Raw genomic sequence first — 13924 nt, forward strand, 5'->3', positions numbered from 1 at the left:
GTCCCCCTACGTAACTGTAACTGTAACACTGTTACTTTTTACTGGTAACGTGCCCATGACTGGTTTTATGCCCGGCCTAGTGACCTGGCATAAAAAATAGTGTTTTATTTTCGGCTATATTCTCCCTTTACTGATGTTTTATATTTTGTTTAACTTGCTATTCTTATGCTGCTGAGTGTTCTGCTCGTATTCCTCCAGTTACGGTATCATGCTCATATTTTTAAAAAAAGTAATGACTAATTAAAATAATCCGTTTTCAATATATTGCAACGAAATTACATTACAAATTACTTCCCTAAAACGTAACATGGCAATTACAAAATGGCTTGAAAATGTAACGGATTACTTCCCAAGTCTGTGTAGGAGGGACGCTTGAATCGAAGGAGCATAAGGGATGAAAAATGCTCAAATAAATGTTTCCGAAAGAATTTTCATTACTAACTAGAACATCTATAACAAGGTTGTGGCTGTTATTGGGCATATTATCTGAACTAATCGAAAAATATGAGAGTCATTGAGGCAGGAACTACATGAGAACAGTCTGGAGGCCGAAGTATTGCTTCCACAGAACTTAGTTTACATTATAAAAGTGGACGACCTTATTTTTAAACAAAAATATAGATTATTGATGGGCAATTATTAATGAGTAGAATATCCCATGTCAGTTTATATCATTACTATAAAATGCAGAAACGCGAAAAAACATCAAAATCATACGAGGGCAAAGCAAACCCTGAGAGATACTGGGATACCTTATTGCATGTAACAAACTTTATCATTAATTGATTCGCTGTTGTTCGCTATATTTCATTCAAACTGCGCTGATGACATGATAAATGCTTCTGACATATGACCCATTTCGCACCGGATTCTCTGAAATGTCACGTGGAAAAAACGTAATTCCAGTTAGCATTATAATATTTCGAGTGTCGTTGAGTTAACTCGTGGAAGTTGCGTCGTCACCAAAAAGCCATAAGGTTTTATGACTCCGCACTATTTAAAGTTATATTTTAAAACCAGCACGGAAGCCATTAATGAGCCAACTGAAAGGAAGTGCTGACGTGGTGTGAAAGAAGCAGGCAAGATCGCGGGATGAATGAAACAGCGGCCACTTCCCTTACGATGTTATACATGAACACCTGAATTAAGGGTAAAGCGACGTGCCAGTCAGGTCCAACGTCGTGAACAATTTTGAATTTCAACCTCGCTTAACGTTTGAAAATGATCGTACGGAGAAGAATAAGAAAGTTCACTTGAGAAGCATATACGGCGCGCAAGTTCGTACGCTCCTTGCGCACCTCGTACGTTTGTTTACTCCCCAAATGCGACCACGTAAGTTTTTTTTGTGTTTTTTTTTTTTAATGCGAAAGCATAAATTGTTTTATGGAGCGAAGCCGGCGTTGTCTGTAGCCGTTGTCTGTAGCAGCGAAAACGGCACCTAAATTCGTATTGGCCAAAAGCACAGCAACGCAGATGCTTCCTCGCGGAAGCGGGAGGGGCGCTCAAGGTCAAAGTGGACGCGCCTCAGAAATAAAACAGAAAGAAAAGCACAGCAACGCAGATGCTTCGTCACGGAAGCCGTGGAGCCGGCGGGGTTCGCCGCGCCTGCGCAGTGGGGGAGCGTGACGTCACTGCCGGAGCGCCGTGTGCAAAAGGAAGACGTGGCGCGCTGTTTCTAGGAATGCGCTGCGTCTAGGAATGCTTTTGCATTCCTACACGTAAGCAGGCTTAAGTGTCTCTGCCGATTTTTTCGTTTCCGACTCGTATTGATAGATGGCGTCGGGAGCAGCGTCCGAAGGTGTAGCCGACCAGTGGAAGAAAGCAGACGACACGCAGGCGAAATTCATGGGGAGCAAAAGCGCCGTCGTTACGCAGGCGTGTTTTTTTTTTTAATTTTTGCATTTATTGTTTGCCTTTATTTTTTAATCAAAGATACATTTCAAAAAGATTATGTGCATTGTAATAAACCATGGTAGTCGCGAGCCGTCGCGATAATGAGGTGGCGCCATCTATCAATGCGAACGTGAAACACACCCCGCAACTCGACTTGGTCGTCTGCGTTGGCGCCCGCCGTAGACTCTGGCAAGTTTCTTGGCCCTAGTTTTTACAGAAACAGAGCTACGCTTTGCAATTTTAGAAGAAAAAAAAATGAAAGACGTTTACAATCCCCTGTAACATCGAATTAGAGCACAGCTCTTGGGGAGGAGGAGGGGAAGGTACGGAGAGGAGGGTTTGCCCCTCCTCCTCCCCTGCTCGCCTCTCATTTAGTGTCGTGATGAGTCCTATCATTATGCTCCTCTCCATGCAGTGGACCCTAACCTCTCAATCCAGCTTCCACGAGACCTTCCTCGGCGGACTGAAGCAGTCACACAACGACTACGACAGGGTGTCGCCTACAGGCAGTCTTCCCTGTAAAAAATGGCGCAGGCAAGAACATCGAAGTGTCCAGGTTGCGCAAGCGACGAAACAATCACTCACGTGTTATGTGACTGCGCGATATATGACATCGATGAAGAATCCCTCAAGAATGTCCTTGGTCAACTTGACAACCGACCATCTTCTGTGAAAATAAAAGTTGCTCGGAACCTGGGACAGCCTTCCTAAAGAAGCCAAGGCGTCAAAAGCTCTACTGTGTTTCCTCAAAGACACACATTTGCCTTTAGAAGATTGGCGTGATTTCGGTGCACGGGTGTTTTTCTTTTCTTTTTTTTTCTTTTTACATGTTAGATGCTGTTTCCTTTTTCCCTTCTATCTTCTGTCCCTTTATTTTGTTTCCACGCACCCCTTCTCCCAAACAGAGTAGCCAACCAGGAAAATTAGCTTAGGTTAACCTCTCTGTATTTCCCATTCCGACTTCTCTTGTCTACTTCCCTGTCCCTATTTACTGGGAGCCTTTCGTCTAGCACGAGTTATTGTCTATTTGTACCAAAGTGACGCGGAAGAACACGCTCCCTTCTTACGTAGATAGGTGAAATTCTCTCTACTTAATACACCCTCATTGACTCTAAAACGCTGTGGAATGTTTGTCAGGTGTGTTACTGGGTTTAATACGAAACAGGCCTAAGCTGACCCTACGGTACGCGCTTGTGCCTTAACCGTTCATTCAGTCCGTCTGCTCCGAAAGGACACATTAGCTGCTCCAACGTCACACCTCAGCTGTTGCTGTTCATATGAAGGTTTGCGTAAGCGTTTAAACTTTTTTTTTTTTTTAAATAGTCACTTTGATATAGATAAAAAGGCAATAACCATATTATGTGAGCCTTGCGTGATTTACACCAATCAGTGAACTAGAAGTTTGAAATTACCATATTAATATCAGCGTCCATTCAACGCGTATAAATCATTACGCGTTTTTCTAGAACGCTGAATAATCACAAACCCTACCTGGAGTTGTTTTTTTTTTAACTGTGTAACGGACAGACTTGTTGCTTCGCGTATTGATATTTCATTAAATTCAATGTGTTCCTTTGTACCTTCTTGCTTTCTTTTTATGATTACCATTATATGAGTGTCACAAGCCTAGAAACATAATCTAGGACGGGGCTTTGAGTGCAATTAATTATATGTTAATTTTTATATACTTGTATATCTGCTTCTAATGTGCATGAAAATGCCATAAACGTTACAAATCCTATATTAGCACAAGCTATGGTTTAAAATACCAACCATTGTCCAAATTTGTTGTACAACACATCGGTTTAGTATTCATTATACTAAGCCCTGCTAATCAAATATGTGCGAGTGATGGTACTACAAACTGGAATCGCGTACCTTTTCATAATTGGGGGCTTGTATACCAAACGGGAGTGGGTATTATTGAAACTCAAGATCATTATCAATTTTATAATATTGTATGTAGCTAGACATTCGTATTCAGAAGTATTTCACAGCTGCGACAATACTCCATAAAAGAAGTTTAAAATAATTTGTCCAGAAACATTTATTTTTATAAATTTAAGGTCACACAGCTCAACTATATATGGTGAATTTTGTCAATAAAAACTTTTTTTAGGGTGATATTAGGTCTGAAGATATCTGTCGTCAACAGAACGCTGATGAACTAGGCTTTGATAATAACCTCTTAACTAATTGTTTGAATGGTCCTATTGCAATTGCAGTATTAACCACAATTACTATTCGAGTCTAGACCAATTAAAAATCAATTTGCGATGCAATAATATGTTGATATTTATTACTTTCGCGTTTCTTCGCCCGATTTTAAAATTGAGTGTGAAAAAACGTCGAAAGCCCTGACCCCAATAACGCTTGGAACAATTATGTACTTTTTCCAGTCACTGCGTCATTATCTCGGCACTGCGCCGCTTCACATTCATTAAGGACTCGGTGCTAAGATTGTAACGAAGTGGTTTAAACGACCATGTTACTCCTCTACACTCTCAAGAAAAAGGGTGTAAAAGGGTGTATCGTTACACCCTTTGTCCTATATAATACACCCCAAAATTTCAAATCGACGTACAGCGCCGTACAGTCGAAGTGACGGTGCAAAATTTCACGAGGGGCTTGATAGCCGTGTGGTAAAAATTTTTAAATAGGTAAAGTACGTATCAAAGACCACATAAAAAAAACACCGAGTTTTTACAGTAGGGCCAAGAAAACCCAGATTCTTTTTTTTTGTTGTTGTCAGTAAAACGTACATTAGCTATTTTAACAAGTTGTAACACACGGCTATCAAGCCCCTCGTAAACCTTCAAGCCGTCTGTTCGACTGTAGGGCGTTGTACGTCGAATTGAAGTTTTGGGGTGAATTATATCGGACAAAGGGTGTAACGATACACCATTGTACACCCTTTTTCTTGAGAGTGTAAGCGTCTTTGTGGGCAGGGCTGGCGGAGGATTTTTTCGCACCCAATTTTGAAATCTGACCAAAAACGCGATAAACGAGAGAGCGTTGTAGACTCGTAATATGACCTATGAAACCTTAAATTAGGCAGTTACTTAACATATTTTAGTTAATTAGCATACTTACTGTGACGGTTATCCCGCCATCTCATTTACGCCAGTTTCAAGAAACATGCATAACAAAGGCGGAATCCAGGCCGTAATGAACTCACGTTTAAAAAACAAATTGTTTCGTTAAAAATAATTTTGCGCTTAATTTTGCTTATACCTTTGTCACTTGAATTGAACTCACGGGAGCAATATAGTTTTTATTTATTTACTCAACTCATCCTACTTCGTTTAAAAAAAGTCATTGCAGTGTCACGAAGAAAATTAGGTCGTACCCCGCACCTCCACCACTTTTGTAACGAAGAGAATTTAAAGGACTCCTCTTTTCTCCGTTGATTAAAGATGCTGACATTAACAAATACAACTTTTTATTTAAGTGATAGGATATAAAATCTTTACAACAACTATGGCCAATTCGTCATTAAATGTTGGGGGGAACAATCCTAACCTAAGGAAACCTTCCCTGCCGTCCTCCCTGACCACACACACCCTCAGCGGGGGCCCCGACCACAGCCAAACTCGACAAACACAGTTCCACACAAAGGCGGGCGAGCCGAACTCCTCCACAGCCGTAAGGGGTCCCAAGTTTGCGAGCTAGCCGACGGAAGACTCCACAGCCGAAGGGGGTTCGGACGTGCAGGTTGGTTTTCCAGAGGCAGGGAGATGTTCACGGCATGGTATCCGGGGGCCAAGCGCCTTACGGCCCCTCTGGTGGCCGCTTATATTGAGTTCAGCAGCATTCTGGGGTCCTTCAGTCCACCAATCAGAAAGTTTGGGAAGGACCAATCAAGAGGGGTTTTCTTAGAGCCTATCAAAGGCTCGGAACCTAAAGCAAATACGAACATTCCAAAACACGCGCATATACGAGACAGAACACATTCCAAACGAAGCTCACAAGAGCAGCCATAAACAACAGAAAGCACATACGTACGTAGACAGAGAAGTTACACATACACAGCGCAAAACCACCTCCGAAGTAGAGATCCCAAATGCAAACATACACAAGACAAAACGTTTCCAACACGGGGTTCTATAAACTAAGTGCAGCGTTACGGCGTTCACGTTCTCCCCCATTTGGGGCCCCCCGACTTCGGTGGAATCCAACAGCCGCCCGTGTTAGACGGAAAGAAATCTCGGAGAAGGCAAAAACATAAAGTGAAGCTAGACTAAATACTCGCGCGAGCAAAACTTCGCGACAGCAGGACCATGATAAAGTACATTGCGCTTGATATTTTTTTTCTATCAAAGCAAATCTTTTAAGTCACCTGTTTTATGTTCTGACTTGGTGTATAGGCCCTTGGTAGCCCGCTTAAAAAGATTTCTCACCTACTTTCACATCTCTTTTTGGTTCACATACACCAATAACTACATGCTTACTACATTCAATCGAACGGCCATATGTTGCTATGTATGTGTTACCGTCTCAACAACTAACTTCAGTCAGTGACAGGTACAGAACGCTCTAGAAGCTCCGCCTCCAGCGCGCACTTTCCACCTTCCATAGCACCGCGGCGTTTTGTGAGCACGCACACCCAAAGCACAATGGAAGGCAGCGAGCGCGTGCCGGAAGTGGGGCTTCGAGACACCATCATTAACCTGTCACAGATCATAATGGCAAAAGCACAGTGAAACCTTTTTTTTTTTTTCATGCGGCGACTTGTAACCACTGTCACGACCTTCGTCAACCTCCTAGTTTATTTGGAGTGCGTGACGGCCTGAGTTGATCTGTTTCAGAATATCATGGATTGAAGCAAAGGCTGCATCAAGTCAGGTCAACCAATCAGGCATTCCCAATGCAGATTGGCACTGAGTCGGTTCATTGATCAGTCAAACAACTGTCGCCAATCCGGCAAGTCACTGCCACTTTCAACCGATTGACTTACCCAATCCAGGTTCAGAAATGGTTCATTGCGCGCGAGTCTTTCAAGACGTTGGGATTCTTCCGCGGCTTCTTTACAGTTCAAGTAATGTTCACACAAACGTCCGATCGAGCGAAATGCGCACCGACTGCAGCATGCAATATCGGTTATTGGAACACTCCTATTAATGAAAAATCGCCCTCAACCAGCGGAAGTCGAAATGCCTAATCACAGGAAGTCGCACTTTGCTTATTACGCGTTACCGTAAACGGCAGACAATAATGAAAATATTTATAGAAATGTTTAACACAACGTTCTGTTATGGGTGAACTATTTCACTTCAAGAGTTTAATGTGAACAAAATGCTAGAAAGAACTTTCCTGTAGTATCATCCACTAGAACACTGAGAACCCACTTACCCTGTCTAAAGAATGAATCGTTGATAACATATAAATAGGCAAATAATACCAATATTTTATAAAACATAGACTGTGAACAATCATGTGCTTGCACAGTTTCCGCGGAGCATACGAGCACCTTATCCCGGCTATTTAGAAAGTCTAACGAACGACCAACCCTAAATTCCGTCATGATTGCATATGGGATTAAGACACAAGCACTAAAATCAATTCCTGTTTACTACCGTCAGTAGATTATTTGGCTGTGTTTTCTTTTTTTTTTTCAATTTGACAGTTCCTGCATTAACCATAAATCTTACTGATCACCTTTCTCTGCGTTTCCCAAAGAATTCTACGTAAGTATGTATTCAGAAGCGCCGACAACATCAGTATAATGAATTTTAATACAAATATTAAGTAGCGGTTGAACGTTCTCAAAAGTAGGGGCAGCGCTTCAATAAGACTATATCTCATGATTTAGACAAATGTCAGCATTTGTCTTACTTCAGTTCCAATTATTAATAACCGCTGAAAGGTCAAGAACCATAGTGCAGGACATATATATCCCGGCATTTATAATGTTGCGATTTTTGTTTAGGTCTTATACCAAGTGGTGTTGCGACCAGATCAATTGTACCCACCTTCAAACCATATAGGGCGTACAAATTAAATAAGACGAACCGCCTACACTAACTAACATACGGCACACGACAAGTTATGTGTCGTGTGCTGAAGACAGGAGACAGCCAATCACAACGAAGAATAAAAAATATACTAGTAAATGACGAAGCTCAGAATACCATAGGCAAAAAGAGTGATAAGCGTGGTAACAATTAGTACGTCGTTTCAGTTTTCTATGGTTCCTGCTCGTATCGCGCTTCCACATCTAATCGCATCCTGATGTTAACCATTCTCTGAAGGAAATTGAATTCAAAGACACTTTTAGAATGAAGTACCCTTCTGCCCTTACCCTCGGGCCCAGGCCTTTCACCCCCAAAAACACATATTAAGTTTCAATGGCTTCCTATTGACAGCAAGATAAGAAGATAACGTAAGATAAGATAAGAGTAAGATAAGGTAAGACTGCCCACTCCTCGTTGTATTGAAGTTGCCTGTAAGTGCACACAGAGATATAGTCCCTCGACAAGGCAGGGTTGCTGTATAGCCGGAGTCTATACCGCGTAGCAACAGGCTTCTGCGACAAACCGCCTCGAAAACGAGAGATAACAACAATAAAAAGAGTCGAAGCAAAACTACATTTCGCCTGAATGGATACTGGAGGGACGCCGATTGAGCCGCGGGACCCATGACCCGAGCAGAACGAGATTTTAAGGCGGGAATGGCGGCATTCTTGAAGACGAAATGACGTCAACTTCCAAACAGCGTTTTCTTCGTTTTCGTTCCGGGCTGGACAAGACCGCAGCCAATTGACCAGTACGCACGATACGGCTCCGCGCAGTATAAAAACGGCAGACCCTTCGGTTGGACGGCAGTCGCAGTCAGCCTCTCTGGACACTGGAAACATGATCGCTCAGGTGAGTAAGTCGGTCCCCGCCGCTGATAGACGAAGAACCGCTCGAAATGCTAGAATCCCTACTTGCTACGTTCTGACTGACATCTATGCATCCCTTAAACAAGGCGGTTATAGGAATGCTTAATTAAGAAAGTAAATATGTCGGTTGTAATACTTTTCAAATCAAGTTTGGGGGGTTTTGCGTACGAAATCATCGAGGGGCATCTGGCACGCCCCAGCAAAGAATCTGAGTAATAATTTCGGCCGCGCGTGGATCTTTTAACGTGCAACCACATTTTTCGGTTCGACGGCACCTTATCCGCAATAAGCCTCCGTCGGATTGCAGGCACTTCGGCTGAGGTTTGAACCGGCAAACTGGAGATTCGTACGTCAGAGCTTTGCCTTCAACTCATTGAGACTTTTCCTGTAATATCGAGCAGCAGTAAGAGGTATCGACATTCGAAACAGTTGCTGAGGCTTCAAAAAATATGAAACTCCCTATATTATCTTCTCTAGATTGAAGCACTCTATTTAATTCTTTAATGGGTTCAGAAAACTGGTAAATAACTCTGCTCGCCGACGAACGTGTTTGACACGCCGAGAAACGTTACCGTTCCAACCAGGCTTCAGCGGCTCTTGGCAGAGTCCACTGTGCTCTGGAGAAACTGACTCGTTTGACATTGTGCTGCAAGATTCTTTACCTATGTTAATGAGTACGGCATTTACCTTTTGAAATACGTGTTACCGTTTAGCTGGCCGACGGCGAGAAACCTTGTGTGCGTCACTTTGTGTGTGTTACTTTTTGTGCGTCACTTTGCGTGCGTCACTTTGATCTCCTGTATGATAGACGTCGCTCCAACGAACAAAAAATTAAAATGGCCTTACTTTGATCTCTTGGTGGATGACTGTTCGAGGCAATGATTAATCTCACTACGACGACCAAGAGATCTTAAGCTGCCATGCTATCTTGATTTTCTAACCATATGATAGCATTTCTTATCAAATTTCTATAAATCACGATAATTACTTATTCACGTGTTCCATGGAAATGTAGATGCACCGCTGTTGATAAAAAAGAGTCCGACCACATTCAGGCAAATATTAATAGTAGGAAGGTAAGTTATCGGGATATTTGCTTATTACTGCATAAATGTAATCGAAACATATTCTAAACGAAACAGGACAAAATATTGTTTATTTTACACTCACTGTGCATATCGGAAATATGCTATGGTTTTCGGTGTTGTAAACTTGTTATGCTTACTTTTATTTAATCCCACAGAAACGTTTTGCTTTCGTGCCTCGTTATAATTATGTGTCTCCTTAATTAAGTTTAAAGACGCATTATGTTTTATGTGAACCCCGTTCTTGTGATTTGTCGAATAGAAATATCCTATTTATTTCCTTACTATGATATTGTAAGAACCTCGAGGTTTGATAGAGAATTACCAAAGTAAATTTTAGTGTAAAAAATGCACATGAAAGAAAAGAACGAATGCGCATAATCCTTTATTTCGAGAAATAAATATGTAGTATTCCTAAAGTATAGATCTCAGTGATATGTCAAAACCGGTGGAAATGCAGCAAAATTAAATCTTAATTTTGAATGGAAGCGTTCTGAAAGTACGCTGTGAACAATCGCGTATTTAAGACAGTTAAAGAAAATATGAATACGCAGCAACACTAACAGAGTTCTAAGAATCATGAGCCACAAACTATGACCCCAAAACGTAAAGGAGACTGTCGTTCACAGGCGCACCATTTTTTGTTGAAGTCTTGGGGTTCTTGCTGCACCTAGACATGTGTGTGTGCCATTTGTTTTTTTTCCTAGGGAAACTTATCAGTTGTATTTAAAGGCATTACACAAGCATTTCGTGTTTTTTATGTTTTTTTAGGTGGCTGGTAATTACTTCTATTTTCATTTTTATTTCGAATTACCGCACAGCGCCTGAGGCGTTATTTCCGGTGGACTGGAAAGTGTGTGTGTGTGTGGGGGGGGGGGGGGGGGGGGGTACAAATTTAAAGCAGAAAAATAGAGTAAATGTTCATATGCAATAAAAAAAAATGCGCAAGCTCGCGCGATAAATAAAGACATCCTTTTTGGATCGCTCACATGTACTGCTTTACGTTCAAAGCTAACAAAATTTAAATTTATAAACCACTTTATTTTATTGCACTAAAACGTGAAAGAGAAACTCCGTATTAAAGCCATTACTTGTTAAAGTGCGCATACAACATAAGACAGCGTGTCGCGAGTCACCGGACCCTGTAGACCTAAAGCAATCGAAATAACGATGGTCACTCTGAAATTACCTTCATCATTTTGTCTCTGGCAAAAAAAAAGAGAAATATCCGAATTATATAACTTTTGAGCATAGGCAATCGAAACCACAATCAAATATGTATATTTTTACAAGTATTAAAGAGTGTCTGAAAAAGCAGCGTCACAACTCGAGATGACTATCAATTAATCTAATATTTCTCTTTTTACCTCTCCAGGTGACTCTCGTTCTGGGCCTCGTAGCCGTTGCACTTGGAGGAGGACACCATGGAGGCCACAGCCAGACCTACAGAAACCAGGACGTAAGTGTCCCCAGAAAACTTTTCCTTTTCGTGCGGCCGCTGGGGGAGGTGTTAGAAGAACGCCTAACGTCGCGGCCGGCGTTTTAAAGATCGTTGAAGGTCTACTCGCAACGGCGCCTCAAAGTCGTTTGTTCGAAACACGCCATATGTGAAGCGCGCTGCTGAAAACTTCAGATATCCAAAGAGATGCGGGAATTTGTCTTCCCAAATTCGGTATAAACAAAGCGTTAAGGTAGTCGAAGACACTTGGGGTTCAAGCGTATTTATTCGGTCAAATGGTTAGATCACAACCTTATGATAAAACGCATCTCAATAAATAAAAATATTGAAGATACTAGGAAGAACTTGAAAGTTCTCGGAAGCCTCCTCTGACTTCGATGTTTCGTTTAGCATTGGTACATTGTGACCCTTCTCTATACTCTTCTTCGGTGGTTCCAGGACTAATCGTAGCCATTATGATTACACTTCCCTGGTGGTACAGCAATTTTATGGCAGGCGACCATTTTCTCTAGAAACGTTAAAGAAATATCTTCAGAGATTAATTTATTTTGGCTTTTTTTGTTGTTGTTTTGTTTTTCGTGAAAAAGTAAACTCAAATAAAGTTTCAAGTCTAGGCTGCCTATCCAAGGTTTTTAGGCTGTCAAAGGTTCTAGAAACCTCCAGATTGCAGTAATGTCAAATAATTTCCAAGAATCAGAAAGCTCGCCAAAGATTCCAAAACGCTTCTTTTTTTTTTTTTTTTTTTTTTTTTACAGCGGAGTGGTGAGGGCTAGTTTCTTTCAGGATTGTGCCCGGGTACCAAACAAATGTCGACACAACACTCTGATTGCCGCCGTCGCTCAAAGATGGCGGTAGCTGTGCAGAGTGTTGTGTTTGCCGGTTGTCTGCTTGCCGCCGTCGCTCATGGATCGCGGCAGCCTTTCCAGCCTCGACAACCAGACAACTGGTTGCTGCCGTCGCTCATAGATGGTGGGCAACATTTCTTCGGAGGAACAAGGGTGAGGACGGAACGAGCGGCGATGTGCGCAGCAGCGCGAATGGTTCCGCAACCGCCGCGAGGCCGCTATCGCCTAAAATTCCACTGCGTCGAGCGCTTCAGATTCCCTTGCGAAAGAAGGGCAGATCGCTCGCCTAAAAATCCACCGCCGAGAACAGAAGCTACAGCTCCGCTGCTCTTCCTTCTTCACCAAAACAAAAAAACTTAATTTTTTTTTTTTTTTTTTTGCTGTTGTTGCTTTTTATCTGATTTTATTTGTTGGACACGCAGGACCACGGACACTACCGGTTCGGCTACGACATCGCCAACGGCTACGGCGCAGTCAACGGTCGCCACGAGAAAGGTGCCGCCTACGGCCCGGTCCACGGCTCCTATTACCTGGGTGACGTCGACGGGCGCCACCGCCGCGTCGAGTACGTGGCCGACAAGCTCGGCTTCCGCGCGGTCGTCAAGACCAACGAGCCCGGCACCAAGACCAGCCTGCCCGCCGCCGCCCCCTATGTCACCGCTCACGGAAAGAACGTGCCTGCTTACGGACACGGAGGGTACGGCGGCGGATACGGAGGTCACGGATACTTCGGCTGAGAGGTGGATGGTGCACCGGCGAAAAGCCTTCGCTGAGAAGTAGCGGTTCATCGAAGATTGATGTGAACGCTGTGGCTGATGGGAGGGTAGGGATACGGAAGTTTGATTGAAGGCGAATAAATAGACCATTTGAATTTGAGGTATCGCTTGCTTTGGAAGTAAACCATTCACGGAAAGAACGTGCCTGCTTACGGACAGGGAGGATACGGGGGCGGATACAGAGGTCACGGATACCTCGGCTGAGAGGTGGATGGTGCACCGGCGAAAAGCCTTCGAAGAGAAGTTGCGGTTCATCGAAGATTGATGTGAACGCTGTGGCTGATGGGAGGGTAGGGATACGGGAGTTTGGTTGAAGGCGAATAAATAGACCGTTGGAATTTGAGGTCTCGCTTGCTTTGGAAGTAAATCATTCACGGGAAGAACTTGCCTACTTGAGGACAGTGAGAATACTTATACGGAGGTCGCGGTTACTGTGGCTAAGTGGTGGACGTTGCTCTGGCGAAAAGACTTCGCAGAGAAGTAGCGGTTCATCGAAGATTGATGCGAACGCTGTGGCTGGTGGGAGGGTAGGAATACGGGAGCTTGGTTGAAGGGGAATAAATAGACCGTTTAAATTTGAGGTCTCGCTTGCTTTGGAAGTAAATCACTCACGGCAAGGACTTGCCTACTTGCGGACAGGGAGGATACGGCTACGGTAGACACGGATACTAAGGCTGAGTGGTGAACGGTGCTCCGGCGAAAGGTCTTTGCTCGGATGTAGGAGCCCCATCAAGGATTCGCGTGACAACATTGTGGCTGGCGGACGGGTAAAGGTTGGGAGAGTTTTTTGAAGGCCTATGATTAGATTTGAAGCCCCGCTTGATTTGAAAGCCGACCCCGCTCACTGAAGAAATCTGGAGCAACTTCTCTCCCATAAAGCTTTTGGGAGGGCCAATATCTGCAATTTTTCGAGGGAGCTCGACGAATGACAATGCTAGTAATAGGTTTAGACCTAACCAACAGGCTGCGTTGTGGCAATGAGA

The 13924-nt window shown here is 43.2% G+C and overlaps 1 protein-coding gene across 1 annotated transcript; it reads left to right on the top strand.

Moving 5' to 3' along the window:
* The first annotated feature begins 8747 nt into the window (after window positions 1-8747).
* On the top strand, window positions 8748-12902 carry LOC120844672 (adult-specific rigid cuticular protein 15.7-like). Its single transcript, XM_040216589.1, has 3 exons — window positions 8748-8759; window positions 11237-11320; window positions 12588-12902. The coding sequence occupies exons 1-3, from the start codon at window positions 8748-8750 to the stop codon at window positions 12900-12902; spliced, it is 411 nt and encodes a 136-aa protein (XP_040072523.1).
* Window positions 12903-13924: the final 1022 nt, after the last annotated feature.

Source organism: Ixodes scapularis, unplaced genomic scaffold (assembly GCF_016920785.2).
Source record: "Ixodes scapularis isolate PalLabHiFi unplaced genomic scaffold, ASM1692078v2 PGA_scaffold11__112_contigs__length_91849675, whole genome shotgun sequence".
In the NCBI taxonomy this organism is placed as follows: Eukaryota; Metazoa; Arthropoda; class Arachnida; order Ixodida; family Ixodidae; genus Ixodes; species Ixodes scapularis.